The 23,147-nt window shown below is 37.7% G+C and overlaps 3 protein-coding genes across 12 annotated transcripts in view; 2 read left to right on the top strand and 1 right to left on the bottom strand.

Annotated features, from left to right (window-relative positions):
* Positions 1 to 3,259, top strand: part of ANXA10 (annexin A10) — a 33,508-nt gene extending 30,249 nt beyond the window's left edge. Inside the window, exons 11-12 of the mRNA XM_074822870.1 lie at positions 471 to 593; positions 1,427 to 3,259. Of these exons, the coding sequence (XP_074678971.1) occupies positions 471 to 593; positions 1,427 to 1,495 (192 nt within the window). The 3' untranslated portion in view covers positions 1,496 to 3,259. The remainder of the gene's footprint in view (positions 1 to 470; positions 594 to 1,426) is intronic.
* A 242-nt stretch (positions 3,260 to 3,501) lies between these two features.
* LOC141922857 (uncharacterized) lies at positions 3,502 to 23,024 on the top strand. The gene is made up of 8 exons (XM_074822869.1): positions 3,502 to 4,272; positions 5,650 to 5,736; positions 5,930 to 6,163; positions 7,917 to 7,939; positions 8,806 to 8,951; positions 9,531 to 9,631; positions 9,730 to 9,831; positions 10,904 to 23,024. Exons 1-8 carry the CDS (start codon positions 3,730 to 3,732, stop codon positions 12,689 to 12,691), a joined length of 3,024 nt encoding a protein of 1,007 aa, XP_074678970.1. The 5' UTR covers positions 3,502 to 3,729; the 3' UTR covers positions 12,692 to 23,024.
* DDX60 (DExD/H-box helicase 60) overlaps positions 16,604 to 23,147 on the bottom strand; it is a 49,614-nt gene continuing 43,070 nt past the window's right edge. For 7 of the 10 annotated variants that reach the window (XM_074822861.1, XM_074822865.1, XM_074822864.1 and 4 more), the window contains 5 exons: positions 21,854 to 22,001; positions 19,388 to 19,530; positions 18,280 to 18,431; positions 16,843 to 16,905; positions 16,604 to 16,740 (listed from right to left, as the gene is read on the bottom strand). In XM_074822861.1, the coding sequence (XP_074678962.1) occupies positions 16,638 to 16,740; positions 16,843 to 16,905; positions 18,280 to 18,431; positions 19,388 to 19,530; positions 21,854 to 22,001 (609 nt within the window). In that variant the 3' untranslated portion in view covers positions 16,604 to 16,637. Of the gene's footprint in view, positions 16,741 to 16,842; positions 16,906 to 17,151; positions 17,247 to 18,279; positions 18,432 to 19,387; positions 19,531 to 21,853; positions 22,002 to 23,147 lie in introns of those variants that run through there. The other 3 variants (XR_012623117.1, XM_074822868.1, XR_012623118.1) reach the window with 3 other exon arrangements.

Here is a 23,147-nt window from a genome sequence, read left to right as displayed (position 1 = left end):
AAACAGTTAAAATACAGCTGAATACAAGCTATGTAAATTCTAAATCGATGGTTAAAAATCTCACTGAATTCACATTCGGCAGCAGTGGTTGTGAAATAAGATTATTGGCTTCAGTATAATTTGAATGGACTCCACAACGACAGTCACAACAGCCGCCTACAAACTGGATACCTAAGACTACTGACAAGAGTTCATCAGGTTTTTCTTTTTAAACGTGTCAGCACATGGTTAAAACAGTGATATGTGGGTAATTTCTGTGTTATTCAGTAACATTAATTCTATTATTTGAGCATGTGAAAACTCTGTAGGATAAAAACCTTTGAATGCTTAAACTCCTTTAAAATCTGGGATGTCTTTATGGGTAGCCTAATTAATTGGCTTATCCATAAAACATTAATGTGAGCATATACAGAGAGGCAAACACATATTGTCCAACTGACAAGTTTCCTCTCATCTTCCTTTCTTTTTAGGACTTTGGGTTTCACAACAAAACAGTTATAAGGATTCTCATTGCCAGGAGTGAGATTGACTTGATGAATATACGACAGCGATACAAAGAGAGATATGGGAAATCACTCTTTCATGACATTAAAGTAAGTTTTTACACACTTTTGCATATATTCAGCACTGGTACCACATAGACTGTGCCAAGCGCTACCAGAAAAATACAGAGGGCTAATCTCCATTCAACCACTTGGTTTTTTTTAAAAAAAAAAAAGCAACATATAAAAATAGCTTATCTTTTCAGTGCCTCAGGCTGACATCAGTGAGTGAGCAGTGAACTCTCAACTCACTCTCATTCCACGTGATTTTGTTCCTCCCCAATAGCAAGAGGAGAATATAAAAAAAGCAGGACAGGGTATGCTGAGGAGCAGTTTGCATGAATAGTTTCTACACAAATTGATACCATCTTCTTTCACACCGTCATGCAAGTTTAGGCTGATACCACCTTCGTGCAAAACCCGAGATAAAAATCTGGGTTTCTCTTTGCTCCTAGGTACTATCAACCTTCGGAAAAACTACTCCTCTTGTACTCTTGCTCTGTATCTTAAAACAAAACTCTGACACTCTTTAATTGTACAAAAATTACTCTTGCTAAGACACTTTACCTTTTTATGTTGCTATAATCCACCTGTAAGATGTGCAGTAACTGTAAGAAATTGCTCATGATTTTTTTGGTATTGAACTTGAAAAGTATTAAACAGGTTTGATCCAACCTTTCCAAGGCAAGATTGCTTCTAGGTGCTCAAGCAACCAAAGCTCAAGGTATGGGAAATTTAAAAAATCTTGGCCTAGAATCCTTATGAAAACACTGTAATATTTTACAAAACTTTACAACATCAGTCATGTCCTTGTCGCACACCAAGAGAAGAAAAATTAAGAAAATGTACAGTCACAGAAATGTTGATTTTTTTTTTTCTTGCAGCATTTTGCTTCAGGGCATTATGAGAGTGCTTTACTTGCTATCTGTGCTGGTGATGCTGAAGATTATTAAGGAAGAAGATGAACTTTGAAGGCTGTATAAATCTATTTTAAATAGAAATTGAAGCTATACACAGTACGCTAACTGTAAGAGATTCCTATTCTACATAAAAGAACAGAAAAAGTAGTGCTATACATTTGGTAATGTTAAATCTTTCTTGAGACAGGAAAAAGTGTTGGCAGGAATATAGTTTTATCCCTATTTCTAATTAATATTTCTGTTTATATGATTAATGTAAGTTAATGAAGCAACTAGTAAAATAACTCCATGTAAGCATATGTTTATCATTTAGTCTCCCAACATCCCATTAGACAATAGATTCTGGAAGAACCTATTTACTTCCACACTGGAGGGAAAAAACGTTTTGCTCTATTTACTTATAGCAGCATGATTTCTTCCTTTAAGTATTTTTCTTTCCCATTTCTTATACCTCATATTTTATGCTCTTGAACATTATTGTTTTAGTTACTATCAAACTAAGCATATGCCCTAGTCTGTTATCAGTCACTCACCAAAGAGTGCTTTTGTATTCTCTTTTCATTTACCCCACACACTTAATGGCATTTCCCTTTTACCATTTGAAATGAAAGAAAAAATTAGAATGAAGTATCTCAAACCATTCTTGATTTAGTGCCACGCACTGGAAAACCACTGGAAGATGAAGCTTTGAGCGGAGAATTTCCAGAGGATTAAACCCTGAAATTCCATTTGCACCTCTTACAATTTAATCATTAATTGAATATTGACCTTCAGAGCACTGAGGTATTTCCAGGATGCCCCAGATGGTATAATTCAGGAGTTGACTAGTAGTAGGTAACACTGCACCTCCAGGTGAGGTTGAAGTATGCAGTGCTCCTCAGAACACCAGCAAACACAGTCTGACAATATCTGGCGACAACTCAAACTGCAACGAAGAAAGGCGGCAGAGCCCAACCTCAAGTCCTCGTCCCACAGGAAAGCATGACACTGCTTTTAAACATCCTGAGTCAATTCTGTGCAGCCTATCGATGAGACTTTCTAGTCTGTGTATTTGTACCTCCTGTCACTCTTACGTATACTGACATGTAAGGGAAAATGTGGTATCGGTCACTAAAACTACTGCCCTTTGTTTTTCTCCTGCAGCTACAAGGTTTCCACTTGACACAGGCATTTGGTATTTTTTTTTAATAGGTGCTTTCTGCAAGCATAGCTCAGTATGACTGAATAAAGAAAGCACTACTATAAAAACAGACAAATACATGGTTGCTTTTATGCTGCTTGCACCTGTCCCTTCCCTCAGTCTGTGAAAACGCTATTTTCAGTGTATCTTGCTTATGCAAATACTGACTTCATGTTACAAATCTACTGATTTACAATAAACTTAAAATTTCAGTTGAGTCCCTCATGAGTTTGACCCATTTCAAAGTATTTCAGGTGGATAATGTAACTATTAGGCCAGAACTTTGGAAGGAGCAGCTCTGGGAGGAAAAATAAACTAAGAACAAAAATAAGAATGAGATGAGCACTATTCCCAATCTGTCAGCACTAACAACATCGTAAGCTTCAGTTATGCTACGATTTTGCAACTGTTTGTTAGAGGTACCTGATATGATCTGTACCTCAGCCCTGTGGATTTCGCTTTAAGTCTGACACCTTGCAGACAGGAATAACGACACCCCTTTCAGCTGCAAACGCCTTGTTCACGTCGTGTTTCCCACGGGACGAGGTCCCGAGGCCACCCGGCTACAGGCAGAGCGGGAATTCCCCTGAGAGCCTGTCACAAAATGGCGGCGGCGGCGCTAGGGCCCGGCAGACGTCCCGCGGCGCAGCCGCCCGCAGGCCGGGCAGGGGGCGTGTCCCAGCAGCCTCCGCCCCGCCCCACGCCGCCGCCGCCTGGCCACCGCTCACACACGAGCAGCTCCGCGCCCCGCCCCCACGGCACCGCCTCACGCCCCTCCCGTCTGTCCTGACTGGAAAGCGGTGGTGTCAATCTCGCGCCCTCCCCAATCGCCAACGTGGCTCTCCTTGCCCCGCCCCCCGCTGCCGAGTTCCCCTTCCGGGGAAGTTGGTCGTTGGAGTTTGGGGTGTTTTTGGCTCCCTCGCCGCGGCCCCTCGGCGGCGGGTCCCACTGCCTCTGGGCTGGAGGCGGCGGGGCAGCGGGACGAGCCGGGACCTCCTAGCCGGCCCCTCCTAGCCGGCCCGCCTGCGAGCCGCTCCCGGGGCAGCAACAGGAGTGGCGGCCTTGGCTGCCCGCCTGCTTGTCGCAGATGGAGGCCAGCCTGACGTGCGCCGTGTGCCTGTCCCTCTTCGAGGAGCCGGTGACGCTGCCCCTCTGCTCGCATAACTTCTGCCGGGACTGCGTGCTGGAGTGCCTGGCCTCGGCCGAGGCCGCCCGCTTGCAGCAGCAGCAGCGGGGCCAGGGGCAGGCCCGCCTCTCCCGGGGGGGGCCGGGGCCGGGCGGTGGCGCGGCCGGCGCCCGGGTGTCGTGCCCGCTGTGCAGGAAGCTGTGCCCGCTGCCCCGCGGTGGTGCCGCCGCGCTGCCTGTCAACACCACCCTGGCCGAGGTGGTCAAGCTTTACCGGTCTGGCACGGCAGGGGCTGCCAAGGCGGGGGAGGCAGAGCAGGGCCAGGGGTCTGGCCTGTTTTCCCCGCTGGTGCTCGGAGGAACCTGCCAGAAGCATCCGAGCCGGCTGGTGCAGCTCTACTGCCGGATGTGCCGGCAGGCGGGCTGCGGGCAGTGCGTCTCCGAGGACCACCAAGGCATCTTCCACTCGGTCAACCTCATAGACACGGTGTACCAGGAGGAAAAAGTAAGCGCGGGTTGGGCCGGCTGGGAGGTCGGGCTGTCCCGCAGCGGATCCCACAGCGCCCGGGTTGCTCTTACTCCGAAACGCAGCGTGGCGGGCAGGCGGGCGGCAGCGAGGTAGTGTGCTGCTGCGAGCCGGGAGTCACGATCTGTTTGTGTGCGTGCCCCTGCTGCCCTCGGGCTTCATCCACCACAGACACGAGGCCAGGCGGTATTATAGCATCAACAGATCTGAACCCAGCTTACCGAAGCACCTGAAGAGTTTGGGGTTGTTTTTTGATTTAGGGTGGTTTGTTTTTTAATATAGAGACTTGCAGTCTGAGCTGAAAAAACACACTGATGCAAAGAGTTTATTGTATGTCTGCATCCAGTTTTTCCAAGTTCGGGAAGATGCTAGTCCTACTAACAAAAAAAACTCCACCCACAGATGTTTTGTTTGTAGGCTCTCTGAGGTAGCATAGGTAATTTGGGTCATAGATAATTACGTATTTAGAAATAGATGGTTTAGGCAAATAATAATTTAATAAATGTAAAATCAAAATGCATTCCCGTTTGCATGAAGAAAGCAACTGCCTGGCCTAATGGTTGGTTAGCTGGTTGTAGCGGCAGTAGTTGCGATTTTTGCCAAAATCGTTACCAGTTGGGTAGAATGAGCTTTTCGTGCCCTATGCAAACTGGGTGCAGAGTGGCATGTCATGCAGTAGTTCTGCTGTGCAGGAAGTGAAACAACTGCAAGGCAGTAATGATGAGTATAGGTGTTAAAGTTTTACGTACAGCACAGACTTTTACAGCCAAAAGTTGCTTCTGCACTGATTTCCCTCCTGTCTATCCCATCACCAATTGTGTGTCACTCAGGAAACTAGGGAAAAACAGTCTTTGCACTAGACTTTCTATGTAAAAATTAAGTGATGCTGTAGTGAGGTAAAGAAGGTAACACCAGTAATAATCTTAGTTTAAAACCAAGCAGGAATAACTGAGTTATGGACAGCTTTCTATTTTATCAGTGTGAGGCACAAAAAAAATTAGTATTGCGCAGTTGCTTGTCAAACTGGAATAGCGGCATTAAAACTTAATTGTGAGAGGTGTGTGTGAGGGAAGAGGTTAATAACAAGGGTGAGGGAGACAATGTTTTAACTATAAAGTAGCGCTGTAGCCATTATAGCAGTATGCATTGCAGGTGAGCCTGAAAACATTAATTTGAGAGAGAAATAGCAAAGAAAGTTTGTGTTACTGACCCAGGAAAGCATTAAGTGATTAGAATCACAGCCTTTGTTTAATATGTTGTACAGAACATCCTCTGATGTGATTCTAGATAACTGCTGAAATGTATTTATTTTATGGAGTGGATAAAATCATAATAAGTGTTTCAATTGTCTTGCAGTTAACCTTCTTCAGCAGTCTGAAAAAAATGAGAATAATAAATGAGAAGCTGATGAATGAAATCTCAAGTCAACCGAATGATACGGATGTGAGTTGCAGATGCTGAATTTTTTTTATAAATATATGTGTGTGTGTGTGTGTTCTCACGATAGGTTAATCACAACATGGAGCATACTGGTGCTTCTTGTGGTACAGATGTGTGCTGAACTTACTTAGGGAAGTGACTCTGTGTAGACATGGCTACTGCATTTTCATCTCTTTTCATGTTCTCCTGTTTCTAGATGGTGCTGAGCAGTGATGCAGAGATAATTGCACTGGAATTTGGAGAAATTTTCAAAACTCTGGAAATGAAGAAACAGCAATTGCTAGAAGATGTTGAAAATCAGAGAAGTAAAAAAGAGAAAGAATTTCAGATTTGGAAGAAAATGAAGGAAACTCACAAGAAGACCATTGAGAATTTTTTGAAGGATTGTGAAAAGCTTGTCCATGAGTGTGATCCTCAGCGTTTCCTGGAGGTGATGGCCTTTTTGTTATTGTTTGATATCAGTTGTATAATGACATATAGAGCCTGCTATATTGTAGACTATGATTATAGTAATGACTGGATCAGAAAAAAAGAAGTTCAACAAATGAAAAATACAGACTAAAATTATCTAACACTTCATACTTTTTTATAACTGCTTTTCATTTTAGAAAAGCTTGAAAAGCTTTCTTTGCAGCTTATCAGTAGACACTTGTTTTCTTCACTGAAAACTAATGAAATTAATATTGACTGTATAGCTGTTGCTGTAACACTTGCTATATTATGCTACCAGCTGTGAAAGTAAGCTGCCTTGGTGCTGGGTAGGGAGTTATTTACTAGTACTGACTTCAAAATTGTCTCACGTTTATTTGCTTTTTCATATCTTTTTTTAAAATGTTTTGTGTATTAAGCACTTCCATTGCATTTTTAAACTTGTAAGACATGAAAAATGCTTTCTGGGGAAAGATTGGAGCCACAATTGATAACTTGTCTGTGGTGCACAGTGGAGTACGGTGTTGGGATACCTGAGCTAAGGTGATTATATTGATTTTTAAAACCTGCTGTAAACTTTGCTCCAAGGTGTGCAATGGAGATAAATCAGCTTGTTCAAACCTAGCTTAGTTACTTCTGACATACGCTGTGCTATGCAGTATATACACTGCTGTGTACAAGACCCTGAAAGTCTTCCTTATAGTGTTTAAGGGAACTGCAGAGAAAAACACTGTTTCCAATTTAGAGATAAATGCTAGAGGAACCCAAGTCACAAGCTTAATCTTCACTGTCACCTAAGCTAGTGTAGACCTTTTCATCTCTTATGTCAAACACTGTGGCTGCAGTTGTATGGATTTAAGGCAAATGGTAGATTTTGGGCAAAGTACTTAAATAACTACTGAATTTTGTGTTTCCTTTAACTTCAAGGCTTGTGCTTTCCTAAGAAACCATAGCATATTGCTGTTTTCTGCAGTGGGTCTTTTTGCTGCCTTCAGATCAATGAGAAGCTAAGAAAGTACTGAGTTCAACTAAGTTTCTGGTAACAACTCATTAAGGAAAATTTCACTTTTGCCCAAAGTAAAGGCAACTCCCACTTCTGGAAGAAATATTCTGAATTCAGTGATTAGTATGCTTTAAACTTAGCACCCTCCCGCCTACACCCCATAACAGTACACAACTCATTTCAGTGAGGTGGGTGGTGGTTGTTGTTTTAAGATTCAGTACAGTGAGATCAGGTTTTTTTGTAGGGAAGCAGCTAGTCTACATCCAGTTTTTTACTTTTCATTACCCATTCTTTGGGAAATGTCACTTGCCTACAGTGCAGTGTGCTTAGCTGGCTGATTTAATACTAAAAGACAGCTTTTTTTTTTTTTAATCTTGGTCCAATAGCATCTTGAGAGCAGGTATTTCACCAAGAAATATAAAATAGTCTTTCATTTGAATGTTTACAAATATCTGAAATGGATTAGATAATCATGAGTCATGATTTGAATGCCTTCATTTGGGTCTGAAGGAGTTCTTTTTGTCTTTTAACACAAAATATTACAAGATAAATCATTGTCCTAGACATACTATTTTTTTACATTTGGATGCTCCATTTTTTTTCTTTTAATATTAACAGGTTTATTTCCTACAGTTCTGTGAAATGAAGACAGGGAGTTCAGTCTCTAAAGTATTTTGATAAAGCAATAATCTCCTTTTGAGAGTTGGAGGAAAACTTATTTATATCTTACAAATTCTTGTTTTATTTATAGGTGGCCTGTGGCTTGAATACAAGGTATGTATCTTTTTTTTCATGCTTTGATAGTTCTCTAGTGTAATTTTAAGATTAAAACATAAGCAAATAGTTACTTTAGATATGGTCACATATAGCATCTTAAAATGAAAATAGTATTTAGTAATTAAGACATAATGCTTTCAGATTTTTGGATGCTCTGCATTCCAAACTTTAGGAAATGTGTCAAAAATTTTAGTGATGTACTACCTGGGATTAGAGATAATCTTTTGAATTGGCTCCCTGAGCATAGGAATTCATTAATACATGATGATTGTGTATTTTCAGATACCTTATTTAAACTCAGGAACACTGAAGCATGCCTGGAGCTTTTACAGAAATCTTTTAAGTCTAAGAGCATGTGGAGATTCTGCAGTGTCTCAATTCTTGTGTTTGCAGCACACATACCCTGTATATTTCTCTCTAAGGATTCTTAATTACATTTCTTATCACTTTTTAAGCAGAGTTTTAAGAAAGACTATTGGAAATTGAGTTACTTAAAATACGTTGTGGTTCAGACTAACATTAGCAATGCCCTCTGAAGAAAGGGTATAATTTACGTTCACATATAGTAGACTAAGAAAAGTGGGGGGGGTTTAAAATCTTTTTGTGGAACTACAGGCACTACTTCTTGAAATTTTCATTGTGTATGAAACCTAATTCAAGTGAATGGTCAAGTAGTAAGTTTTAAGCAAAAAAATCTAGGAAACATAACATTTTATTGAAGGCTTACTTTTTCTGATTTCTTCTCTCTTAGTGATTTTTTTTTTCTAGAATAATTTTTTTGTACTAGACACATGTAATTTAGTTGTTGGCATGTGAGCCTTAAGAAAAATGTTTACATTTGGGGTTTTTTTTTCCTTTTCCAGAATGAAAACTCAGCTTGACCTGATGAATATAGCATCCAGCTACGAAAAACCACCAGAGTATACTCAAAAGAAGATGGATATCAAACCTGTGGTTAATGAAATCTTGGCTTTGAAGTTAATGCCCGTTAACGTAGGCATTGTTAAAGGTAGGGAAGAAGGACTTAATATAGGACAAGATTCAGGAAGTCACTCTAGGAACCTGCAACTTGTGGAACTAATTGCTAATAAATAATCTGCATGGCAAAAGTATGCAAGGGTTCAGAAAGCATCTGAGCCAATTAATGGATGATAAATTCATCAAGGGCTTTTAAATACATTTTCTGAATGTGTTTCCTCTGGAAAGTCCGTAGGCTATATTTTTTGGAAGCTGGGGGAAGTATCATTATAATTTTCCTATACAACCAGTATCACCACTGTCAGAAGTGTGTTGCTGAACTAGATGGGCATTTGTTGTAGTATAATATGAACATTAACTATGCTCTGATTAAGTGCTTTTACCTCATAGGAGAAAATTTTTTGTATTGGGGCAGGCATCTTCAGGCATTTAGAAAATTTCCTATAGAGGCCTCTTGCTTTATTTCACAGAAGTTTCAACAAGGGCCACGGTCTCACTTAGGGTAATATACTTTTGTTCTTAATTGGAATCTATGTTTAGATGCACAGGAAACTTCCAGTATTTTACATACTTAATATGCTCTCCATCAGTATTGTGTTCTTTCTAATAGATCTATCACCTGGAGGAAATGAGAACTCAACAAAAAATACTCTATTTAAAAATAACGAAAAGGAATGGCAGGACCAGAGGCATATACCCAACATATTTCTTGTAAGTTACTGACACTATGGGCTTACAACACTGTACCTATTTTGTTTATTTTGTCTTACCAAAATGAACTATAATGTCTGCTGCAAAACATTTTTCAGCCTGTAGCAGGACAGGAGGAAGCACTAGCAGATGGTAGCAGGATCTCTACTCGCTTAATGTCAATATCAGAAATGTCAGCATTTCAAAACATGAGTCATGAGGTATGATTGAACGTCTGTTGTAAGTATGGCTGTTACTATTTGTTATAACAGAACTTCCTAAATAAGCTTTTATAATCTTTCTCATTTTTCTTAGTAGGAAGTTACCCTTCCAATTCTAGAATGTAAATCTGACTAGGTTATTAAAGCTGTCAGGATTTTACTCTTTTCTTTTTTCTTCAGAAAGCTGGAACTTAATCTTACTACTGACTTCCAATACTTATTTTTAGTTTATAGTGTTGGCTTTTTGAGTCACATCCGTAGCTTTCTAATCCAAATAAGCTTCTCTGTTGCCTGTTTGAAGAGGAAGTCATCTGCCTGTGTCCTGTTTTCTGAAGAGAATAGAATTTGTTTTTCTAAGACTACCTAAAATCCAATCTCTTTTGTTTCATTTCCAATGATCTAGTTATACAACTAGATTTTTTCACTTACTTGCAGTTCCACATGGGTGGCTGAGTGAGTATTCTGTACAGAAAGATTCTAGCTACAGTTGGTGAAGCATGGCTGGCAGTGAATCACATAATGTATGTTCTGAGAATACCCATGGGAGATTATTAAATGAAAAAGTTGCTTATGTCCTTGAAATATAGAATTATTTTTCTGTTGCTGTATTATTTTGGAGAACATCTGTTTTCTATTGCCATTGAGAATACAATTTATATAGTTATTGTATCTAGTAAAAAAAAAACCCAAACCACCCCACTACCTAAATTGGTTTCAGATTATTACTTTTCATGACAATTTTGAGAATTTGTCACTTAATGTCTAAGCAACTATTTTTAGCTGTTTCTGGTTTTGGCAGTGACTTTAAATACAGTTTACTATAGTCTCTTATTTCAAAACCTACTTTGTCATTGGGGTTCCATGTGTATCTTGTTCAATTGTTTTTGAAGGACTTTTTTTTTTCCACAATGACTTGTGTTCTGTGGCCTTCTAGCAGCAATGGAAAAGTACATCATAAATGCTATAGGGTATATGAAAACTTTTCTTCGGTCTTAGGATTGTATGCAAATTTTATAACATCTGAATCCACAAATGACATTTTACTTAATGGGATTCTTTGCTGTAATTGTAGGAGTTACGTTACAAATACTATATGGAATGTCAGAAGCGCACTGATCAGTTCAAGACAAAAACTTTACCTGCGAATAAAAAGTATAAACTTGTAACTGCTGAGGCTTTGAAGGATAAGTCCTCAGGAACTCCTTTTGTATCTTCACCTACCAAAGCAAGTAACACAAATAAAATAAAAATGGGAACTCTGCATAGAGCAGATGGCTCTGAGAGAAGCTTCTCTGGAACCAGTAATCACAGTATCCCATCCACAAATGTGAACTTTTCTGAAACAAATGGTGACTTAAGATTACTTCATGAGAGAAGTTCCCAGGAAGTAACCACTCCAGCCTTATCAGAAAACTCTAAAGATTTAGTAATTAAAGAAAAATTGCCAGTGCAGGCATCGGCAGTTACAGTTTCCAGTGAAATGGATGCAAATTCTACCACTTCAACTGGCTTAAAACCAGCAACATCAGTAGCTGTTACTGTTTCAAATTCAGAATTTCTAGATGTTTCTGCAGAGAGACTTTCTGCTTCAGCTTTTGCTTTCAGTGCATGTAACAACTTACCCAGATTTATTAAAGATACAGGTACATTTTCCTTTAAAAAGAAAGACAGGAAATATGTTTTCCCTCAGTTTTATCTAGGAAAATGTGATCATGCAGATAAAACCAATAACCAGGATGAAAGCAAATTTAGAAAACATGGTCCTGTAATCAAAGCCACAGTTTCTGATGCTTCAACCAGTCCTAATTTAGACTCAGCAGAAAGTGAGAAGCCAGATTTTTTGTTTCCCTTTGGCAATTCAGAAAGAGATTGTTGTGCAGGATCGGCCGCCAGCAATTCATTTAAGGTTTTACCACTATCTTCATTTTTTAGCCAATCTGAGAAGCCATCTGACAAAAACACATCATTTCCCACGAGAGAAAAAACACTTTTTGCAACAGAAGCTGCAGAATATGGTACGCAGAAACCAGCTGTCTCATGGGAACAAAAAGCTAATGCCTCAGAAGCCATCACAACTGTAGCTTGCAGTAGTTCAGAAACCAACACTGCAGCTGGAGTGAGTGGTGTCTCTGAGTCCCCCCTTCTCCCCAGTAACTGTGTATTTTCCTTCAAAAATAACTGTTTTCAGTTGCCTTCACCAGTATTTTCATTTGGAAGTATTGTCAATAATACCTCTGATTCGCTGACTTCCTCAGTGGTTTTGTCTGGAAATGGTATTGAAAAAACAGAAAAAGAGAAGATGAAATCTCCAAACAAAACACCTCTAAATCTAGGGAAGCCTGTATCTTCAGAGCATGCAGAGCCTGCTTCTAGACATGGTAATCCAAAATGTGAAGGTCCATTCTTTCCTATGAACTCATCTAAGAAAACTGAAAGTGCGGAAATGCTTGATGATAGTAATTCTTCTTGTAGTCAGCCTCTATGCTCAGTTGTTCTTCCTGTTAAATACGAGAATGCATCTTCCACTCAACTTATTACAGCAACAAAACAAGAAACAAAGGTAAAAGATGAAGAAAGTGAAGCTGTTGCTGAAAACAGCTGTTCCTGTCCTAGGAGGGAAGGTGAACCTGAGTCTGTAGACTTTCAGAATGCAGCTTGTTCTGTTCCTGGCATGTGCAACGATCCATCATTAGGAGGTTCTGTGCTTACAGTAGATGAAGCAGGAGGAATGCCAAGTGATAGCGATTCTGACACTGAAGAGCTAAGTCAAACATCCATCTCTACTGATACCAGCAGTACATCAGAATATTTTTCTGTTGCTGAAGACAAAATATCTACTAGAAGAAAATCAGAGACATGAAGAGAAAGTGAAATGGAAGATAACGATACTTAAATAATCTGGAATTAAATAAATGCTACTTAACACATGAAAAAGTGGGATACCTGTGACTGTACAGCTGTTGTTCTCCCTTGTTCTTGCCAATTGAGGTATCTCTGTGTTAGAAACATAACTGCTTATCAGCAAGTACAATGTACTAAAGTGATTTTTATAGTACAAACCCAAACTGAAGAAACAACCAAAAATGTTATGTCTGTTAAAGACTCAAGTATGACCATATATGCTGTACCTTTAAGGGTGCAGACCTTCTGTGAAGTGTCACTGGGGTGTGTATTCATGGTGGAGGACCCAAGTGTCCCATCAAGGAGGTTCAGTGAAACCTCAGCAACAGGAAGCAGTGTATTGCTTTTCTGGTACAGCAGCACTTGCACTAGGGTTAAGTCAGTAGGAAAGTACAGACAGTAGCATTCACTGCATGGGCAGGCGGGGAGGGAGGAGAGCCATGGGGAAAATAAAGGATGGTGAAGGGCATTACTGAAAATTCTTTTGCGTATCTCCCTTTGGCTGTTTTGTTTTTCCATGATGTATTTAATGTATATTGAAGGTGCAACTTCTAGTGTAATTTCAATAACTGTCTTATGCTTTTGAAATTGAAACACCACATCAATTTTCTTGTTATACATTGCAGAAGGGTGTCAGCTACACTTCTGAAATGCTGCCTTTATGAAAAGTAACCATCACGATTAATTTTCAGTTTCTGTTGGCAACAGTTTGGGATTCAGTGGACAGATACTAACCTGCTGTTTGGCTGAAAGCATTAGGAGAATCTAGCTTTTAAAACAAAAAAAAAATCTCCTTTTAATATTTGTGTAAGGGCAGGAAAAAAGGAAAACAGCCCTTCTTGCTGTATTAATGATCCAGAACTCACTGAATTTCTAGTCTGTGAAATAGGATACAAAGTGAAGATAAAAATACCATCTTTTCTAATTTATTAACTATTTTGTTGCATCCAAGAGATAATTATGCTTTAGCTATTAGGATATGCAGATGTTAGTATTATTTCAGATTAAAGCTCCATTTCATTTAATGTTCATTTTCCAGCAAGACCTGGTGCCAAATTTTAAATAAATTAATCCTGCATTAAGTAGCTGTGTCAACTGGCAAGTATTAGATCAGAATGCAGAATGTTTAATATGCCTTCAGAATTTTTCACTGGCAAGTAGATAGTAGTCTTCTAAAAAAAAAAAAATCCAAATTTTCTTTGTAACTTCATGTAACTTCATAAAAGAAATACTATTTAAATCTATGCAAGGCTTACCAATATACTTACTGTGACAGAATACTTAAAAATACTATTCTTGGTTTAGGAAGTGTTGACCTAATTTTAATTTGATTTCTGTTAAATTCTTGGCCTCAGTTTTTCTGTGGCAGTTCATTCCTCTATTAAATATGCTGAAAAAGAGTTTCTAGAATTGATAAAATTTACTAATCTTCCCTTTGCATCTGCATTATAGTAAGGACAGTGGTGAAAATTTTCTTTATTCTTAGTTTTACAGTTCTTTATGTTCATCTGTTAAATCCTACTGTATTTCAACTTTCTCCTAAAAATTGTTCTGCTTTTATCTGTAGACATTCTTGTCATGTTCTTCAGCATGTTAGCGTTGAGAGAAGTGTTAAAAAGGTGGTAAGTTAAATTACTGGAAGACAAAGACTGACCGTGATGATAATGATAGTGTGTCATGGATGGAGGTTGATCTCACTATAGTGAAAGCAAGAGAAATGGAACAATTTTAGAGACAGATAAGACACCTATAAAACGTGTTGCTAGAAGATTGTAGAAAATGTTTTTCTTAGTGACAAAAAAAAAATCCTAATGAGTTAGGGTTATTCAGAAACCTTATGGCGTTTCTTAAAATTGCTTATCTTCAACATATCTTCTGTTCATTTCTGTTACAGTGTTTTGTGAGAGTTTGATGAAGTCTCTGCTTTAAAGTTTAACTTTGTCTTTTAGTGAAAAGATACCATTATAGACTCATAAAGCAAATAACCAGACTATGATACGCTGTTTCTGAAAGCAGAAGTTGGTGGTGTGTGGGTTCAGTACAGTCCTAGGACTGCTTTTCAAACATGGCAAGTTGTTTTCTACGTGCATTATAGCTCAGTGTTAATGTTTTACAGGGGAGATAAAGGGTAAGCAGGGTGTTTTATTTACAATAGGTCACTGTAAAATTACAGTCTACCCAGATAGTAAATTGGCAAAATTATTGATTTTCTGATATTTTCACAAGTTGATTCCTTGGTCATTTTGACTTAATCATTTGACCATCTTTCACTATTGACTCTTGACTAAAAGCCATAACAGGAGTGAGGCACTTTTTATACACATTATTAAAAGTGAAATGCTGACTGCTGTTACTAATGTTTTGAGGCATTACAGTCTTCAGCATATAAAATTAGTACCCTGTGACAGAGCTAATAAGTTTGGTTTTCACCCAGGATTTCATGCTTACTGGTCAAGTAACTGAGAACACAATAGGTCCAATTTCTGACTTTATTCATTGGTCAATTAATTGTGTCTTAGCTGAAAAGATTACTCCATTTATATCAGGAAACATGAACATGAAAAGGTCTCAATAAGGTCACTTTTACCCCAGTTGTGCAAGACTTATTACATATGGCATGACTTACCAGACAGTAAGGAATAATTTGAGGAAATTTTATTTTCTAAGTAGAGTTAAAGCAGTCTTTTCTACCACTGTGTTCCATTTCTGTCATAAACTCTTTTCTCCTTCCAGTTTTTTAATGTGTGAAACAGAATTAAAGTCAGTTGATGGGAGCTCAGCAGCACTGCCTTACTACATACAGGCTTTCCCCCCAGTATTTTCTAGCAACGTGTTGCATGTAGTTTAATGCTGCCTAAAGAGATTTCAAGTCAAACACTTCATCAGTGATCATCTGATGAACACAGAGCTAATTGGAAGAAATGGGATTTTGAGTTGTCCTTAATGCACGTTTTGCTTAATATCAATAGTGAATAAATGACATCACCATTTTGGTCATCATTATAAAATTGTGTGTGGCAATGGGGACTGGTGTCAAAGCCTAATGTTCCTAGGTTATCTAAACATTAATATGTGTGCATATATTTTTTTCAGACTACAAGTAAACTGTAGTGTTAAACTTAACATTTTCAGGAATAGTATGAAAATACTGCTGAAAACTATGCTTGTCCCAGAAAAAAACCCAAAAAAATAGTTAGGAAACATATTTTACAAAACTCAGTAATCTGTATTGCAAGGGACTTTTTGACAGGTATGCTCAAGGTGTTCTGGATCTTTCTGACTCAAGAATACAAGAGGTAAAAAATGAAGCAATTCTACATATGGTTGGAATACTTTATTAATAAAATGTCATTGTGCTGATATAAAACCCTCTTTATACTTAAAATTTTGTTGACTAGAACTGCAGACTTGTTTAAAAGCTTTTATAATTGTTCATGAAGGTACTACTTCATTACTTAATAGAAACCTTGGAAAATAATTGGAACAATTCATTTTATCATAATTCCCAAAGTAATTCACAAATGGGCTGAAAGTTTCCAATGCTGTCCTACTGAAGGGCTAATCTCACCAGCTGTCAGAACTGTGACATTTGCTCAGTATATTTGAGAGCTGTCTTTAACTTAAATATATCACTGCCTGAAAAAAAAAATTAATTGAAAGATATGTGAAATTACCTAGTCTTCTAATCTATTAGAAACAATTACTTAGTTGACACTGGAGCTGCTAACATGTAAAGGTTAATTTTCTTAAGTAAACTTTTTATTACTAATATTTGCTATTCCTAAAGCTTTACTGTGAAACATATTTGATAACTTGGACCTAGTCCCTCCCTAACTAAAGAGGCAGCTGATCTATGTGGTAAGAGTATTATGTGCTGCTGCCTTTTTGTTTTCCTTCTTTTTTCTTCAGGTAACACACTTCAGTTTCTCTTCATAGATTTTGGCCAGTTGTTGAAATGCCAGTAGAACATTATCATTTGGATCATCACACAGTTCGCTCAGTGATGTTCTGGGGTTTTTTTAAAAACAAAAAAGAAAAAAATGGTTTCATTTTAAGTTGCTTTAAAGATGAAATATATATTGTATATTAAAAACCACAAGTTTATCATACCCAATAGACTTAAGGAGGAGTGAAAAATCCTTGAGTGCGTAGTAAGCATCTCCTTCGTTTAACCTAAAGAAAGACAGATATTCAAATAGATAAGCACTATAACATACCGTTTCACCTTTAATAAACCCTGCCATGTAGGTTGGGTAAGGATGCAGAGAGACATGCCACAGCCTCAAACACTGACACATTAGTTCATTAGGAATACTGTAGAATATCTGTAAGCTTAAAATAATGATACTGTAGAGACACATGATTGTATGGAAACAATATTATCTTGGGCACATGGTTTCAACTGTTCAAATAACTAACCTGTCACAAGCTAAACTGGAACACTGTACTTCAGATGAATCTACTGGCTAAGTTGAGCAGGAGATAGTGTAAGCTTTCTGCAGATGATGAAGACCCTGTATTTTGCAAAAAGGACCACTGATTACTGGAAAGCAGCTTTAAAGAAACTCAGTTCCTAGTAATTAACACTTTTTTTTTAAAAAGGTGGCAGGGACACCTTTCACTAGATCAGCTTGATAGAATCAACAAAAGTGGTTCTATAATCAGTCTGTTTCCTCATGTCTTGTTAACGTGGCATTACTGCCAGACTCTGCTATTGTAACTACAACAGTGCAGGGAATGTGTTCTTCTAATTGTTCTTACTAGAATCTGCTTTGAAGAGCTTACAAAAAAGCAGATAATAATATATGCACTCTCAGGGAGTAGAGTGAGATGGTATTTTCTTACTCATAAATAAAAGTTACTGGCTATGAGCCTGAAGGCAAAATAAAGATACTTGATAGAGTAGTTGGGAGGGGGAGCTTGTGGTTGAACTTTTTTGAGCTGAGGTTGGGATTAAAACAGATACGTGAATGGCTTCATTAAGAAATACAAACTAGAAGTTTTATAAAGAGATGGATTTAATGAACAAGGTTACAGAAGGGTGATGAGATTCAAAGGTGAAAGTGATAATGATGAAAATGACCGGACATCACATTTAGCAGGTATCTTTCAACACGGACCATGAATTCCTTCCTCAGTGTTCCATGTATTATTTGACCAAGCTTTTGACATGTCTCTGCTGCTATGTTATCATCTTCTAGACTACTGCATTGGGCTTCCTCATTTCAGGGACTTTCCTAATCTTTTTCATTGTAAAAAAGCCTTGATTAAATAAAAAAAACCTTCTGAAGAGCCTGTCAAAATAACCTGGGTCACTGAAGTCAAGACTTAACTATTTATGGTTCTGTTCTGAATACCCAGCTAATACTTTACAGCCATGTGCCATTGGACTTTAATATTCCCATTAAAACACTCAACTGAACTAATAATACTTAACAGCTATTCCATCCCTAAGTTCTGGAGGGAGAAGGCTTTAAAACCAAAACGATGTAATTATGTACCATATTGTGAACAATGCTGCTGTTTACTAAAAATGGTACTACATACCAGTTATCAGTTGTCAATGCAATCAAGGAACCATGCTTATAAAAGTCCAGTGCATATGCATTGAGTGGCCTCCTCCTTCCTTGATTATCATACTTGTTCAGATAAAGCAGGGGACAGTTTGTGACATTAATTCCAAGGGAACGGAAGACAGCCTAAAAAACAAAAAAACAAAACCCCAACCTATTGAATAGCTACTGTGGTTTTTATATGCCTGTTTTGTCAAACCTACATCTTTAGACCCACAGCTGGAAAGTTCCACACTTCTAATCATGGACCACTCCAGAAATCTGCAGAAGTACATGTAGGCTGTTAGACAGAGGGGTGTGACTTACACTGCCAGTGTAGCTCTGGGACATTCTGAGTAATTTAAAGTTTTACTGGGCCACTGGATTTCTCTTGAGTTTTAGATGAGGATTTTTCCATATGCATAGATTGTGCATTCAGACTCTCTCACTGCTGCTTTGAATGTATTTATTAATCAACCTTAAGCATGGAACATTTTAAGGATGAAGGTGAATTTCAAATCCCCAGTTGTAAGAATTTAATTCTTTCTATACAGAATTGTGAGTTGTGATAATTCCCTAATGCTACAAAGCTCATGCAGAAGACTACAGGAAAATGCAACCTGACGGTAAACACGTTGATGTATCTTATAGTTAAGCTAATTCATATGTCCTCTAATGTAATCACTGAAATCCTAGTTGAGAAGCAAATGATCAATGCAATAATGCACCCTTTTGCTAGGATCCTTAAGACTACTGTGTGACTGATTTTAAAAAAAAAAAAAAAAAGGAGAAAACAAATTGAGGATATGGTTTGAATCAAATTTTAGAGTAATTTACTTGTCTCAGAGCCAAAAGCAACAGAGGCCTTGCTAGAAAGCAAACTGCAGATTTTTTCCTACATCCATCTACTCTGTGCTTCTTGCACTGTGATAATGTGGTGCTACTTAGTCCTGGTTTTTTTTCTGACCTTTCAAATTGTTTCTCCTAAAGAGTGACACTTGAGCATAGTGCCATCACATTACGCAGAGGCAAGAAGACTGTAATAAAAAATTATTTTTATTGACCTGTAATACAATTATGCCCCCTATGAAAAAATAACTTACTTTATTAATGATCTCCCCATGAAATAGATCGTTATCAACCACTCCAGATACACATGCAAAAGGTGAGATGGCAGATACGCTTTTGGTGTTGTCCATCAAATAAGATGCTAGTTCAGAGCCATGCCAAATCTTGGATGTAAAATCTAGACAAGAAGTTTCAAATACAACGTAAGCTATGCAGACTCAAGCTCCCTTTCAGCAATCTTACTTCAAAAGTGAAAATTTTTCAGGTTTGTACATGATAGGAAATAGAGTTTATCTTCTAAACTTAAATCCTTCTTGATAGATGTTTATTTTGTTCATAAGAACCTCTATGCAATTGATTACAGGATATAAGAAAGAGCTTTCTAGTGGTGAGAATAATTACATCTCAATCCCCCCCTCACAACTTAAGCCTTTCTCCTTGACCCATCTGTGGCCAAAATTGCTAACCGCATGAAGTTGTGCCAAAAACAAAGGGAATGTTACTATTAGAAGATTTATTTTACCTTCATCTTTTATTCTGTCCTACGTGAAGAAAACCAGTTTTTTTTCAACTTGTATTCAAATGTCTTAATAGCTAGACATCTAATAATTTGTATTGCCATCCTCTGAACTCCCAGCCAACATTTTTCTTGAAGTGTGGAGCTCTAAACATTAATATTCTAACTGAGGCCCTGTTAGGGCTTATGTATGTGAAGGTTGTCACATAGAAGCGCTATGCTTTATGTGACCCAGTATGAATTTCTGTTTTTACAACAGCATGGCATTTCAGTTGGCTCATGGTCTGCCTAGAACTTCAATCATTGTCTGTACAAGACCTGCCTAGTTAGTTCTAAATGTATCTGTACATTTGATTTTCTTTTTCTAAATAGAAACTTATTATTTCTTTTCAAATTATCAATGACACTTTCAATCCTTATGCTGCAACCTTTTCTGCTTTGTGTTATGGTAAGTATGCTGTAGTTACACTGTTTATGGCATTCATAAAAAAATCTGAGCAGTTTGACATAGTAGTTTTTTTGCAGCCTCACCCCAAGTTATGGTAAGTACAAAAGTACTTGCCACCTCTTGAACTACAGGACATGGTTTGCTCTTGTATTTCTTTTACTGTAAATATAATGGGAAATGTTTCTTTCAAAGTGAAACAGCTTTAGCAAAATCAGGAGAATAAAACCATATTACACCTTCCATTTAAACAAAAAACTTTACCATTCAAGTAGAATAGGAAATTCGATTTCCACAGCTCACATTGTGGGTAAATGTATCATTAGTAACGCTAATATATATCCTGAAAATGCCAGGCATTTCATGCTTTGCCCTTCCAATTTGGAATTCTATCATTCTGTGATTTACAGCTCTTCATTTCCTACATTTTTCAGGTAACATATCAGGGCATGGGGTCCCTCCATTGTGAAAATAAGCAATCTTAAATTGTATATGAAAAAATAGGATTTCACTATAGTGTTGCTAATGTTATACCATTACTCTGCACTTTCCAGTGCTCTGTACTGGAAACGGAAAACTGCTATTTGCCATCTCAAGCCATGAGGATTTTTCAATCTTGTTTGCATTCACCTTATCTGTTTATGTCCCCCAGTGCCTCACCTTTGTATTAAGTTGACATCCACTTCATACAAAACTTTCTATGATTCAGCTGTCAGCATACTTGAAACTCAAATCAGATGCTAAGATATGGTAGTTTGTAAAGTGATTTTTTTTTTATTTGTACACAGCAGAGACTAAAACAATCACTGTACCAGTATAGAAAAAAGGGATGAATAAATACAGTTATCTGCTATAATTAAAATGCTTCCTTACTGCAAAAATAGTATTTTTGAAGGCATGCTATTTTAAGAAGAGCTAGGCAATGGGAGGATGGTGTATTACATTGCTTTTATATCTCTCTTCCAGGAAGTAACATGAGATTATGTAGTAGTTAAATATTTTTCACCCAGTGGCAATCCATACTGCTTGGTAATTTTATAGTCATGCCTTTTCATATTGCTTTGGTTATTGGACATTATTTATTGGCATAAGTAACTTAGTTGATTTAACAAATGGTGTAGTGTTCTTTAATTGTTACTTCAACCTTAAGGCTGTTCAGGTGTTAAAAATCTAACCTTTGTAAGACTGACAGCAACTCAAGTATCACAGGCATTTGAGGATCTGCAAATGCATTGATGCTAGATAAAAAGGCTTTTATTCAATTACACTTAATATGTTTTTTCCTTTTATAAAAAAGTCCCTTTGATTTTTCTCTACAACATAATAAAGTAGCAACTAAAATGAATCTTTTCCTATACAAAACATCTGCCATATACAATATAATCTATAATGCTTGTAAAACAAAAGTAAAATAGAAATTGTATCTCTTTATTAGCATGTCTGAAGTCATAATTTTTTTCTTTACAAAATAAGAACATAAGTTTCCTAATACAATCAATCTCATAAATTATGAATATGCATTAACTTTTCACTTCCTACCTGTCTTTGACAGTGGAAGTCTGTATTCTTGTTCCATATCTGCCAGCTTGGCAGTTGTCAGAAGAAAATGAGCAAAATTTCCCTCTACTTTGGTGTTGTACTCATTTACAGCATCTGCAAAGTCTTCTGGCAGATCTTCTAGAAAGACCTGAAATAACATGCAGTTTATTCCTTAATTCAGGTAATTTCTCCAAAAGTGTCAGTTCTACATTGGTGCATACATAAAGTATTAGTACACACATAGCGTATTAGTAGAAGGAAGGGAAGTATAGAGCTCCAAACTTTACCCAACTTTTCAGACTGCCTGACCATCTAGAATTAATGAATCTTAAAGATGAACATGAATTTCATGCAGAAAAAGGCACAGAAAATAAACAGTAAATATAAAATTCCTAGATTTTTACGCACAGTGTACTAGGCAAACAGTTTTATTAAAGATGTATCAGCTAGCTAAAAAGAGAATTTTGAAGGGCTGCCTTTCCCAGATCTTGTTTTGCATATCTTGGTGTTCAACAGGTTCCCTAAGAACATGACAGACTGATGCTTTGCTGCCATTAGCCACAGCAGTCCTGAAATCTCTCCTACATGACTAGCTACTTTTCAGAAATAAAGCACATTTTTCCTCTTGGAATTCTTGCTGGAAACTGGCCACATAAACCTCTTCATCTGGAAGAAGTTTCCTTTGTTGTTCCAGCCATAGCTGTGTCCCCCAAAATTTTAAGGCTTTTATAGAAGAGCCAACAGGAGCACACTACAAATGTTTCACTTTCTGCTTGTACCCATGGTGGGTTAACTTTGTGCATAACTAACATTAACGCTCATCCTACTAATATTGTCCCATTTTTGGAAAAAAGTACTAAGCCTATAGTGTCATGTACCACAGAGCATGCTGGTGTCCTTCTGGGTCATTGTTATATGTCACAAAAAGCTACAGCTCCTTAGACAGAGACAAAATTCTAGCAGAGTGAGGAGGAGAAAGTAAATTGCCATTTGGGGAAGAGATACTTGAGTTGTATTGGATAAAGAAATGCTGTGTCATTTATACTTTCACATTTTGCATTATCATGACAGTAACTGTATAATCATCTGTCATCACTAAAACTGGTACTTTTCATCTAACATGATACTCAACTGCTAATTCTGTGGTTAAATAAAGGCTTCTTTATTTTAATTCAGTAAGTACTTTCTTCATTATTCTAGCTACGTGTATTGCACGTAGGTGGCATGGTGTTGGCAGATGGGGGCAGGGGGGTGGTTTGCAGTTCAGGGCTGGCTGCTGTGAGAAGAGCCTTTC

This window comes from Strix aluco, chromosome 4 (assembly GCF_031877795.1).
Source record: "Strix aluco isolate bStrAlu1 chromosome 4, bStrAlu1.hap1, whole genome shotgun sequence".
In the NCBI taxonomy this organism is placed as follows: Eukaryota; Metazoa; Chordata; class Aves; order Strigiformes; family Strigidae; genus Strix; species Strix aluco.
The sequence above is the reverse complement of the archived record's forward strand: the minus strand, read 5'-3'. Positions and strand labels throughout refer to the sequence as shown.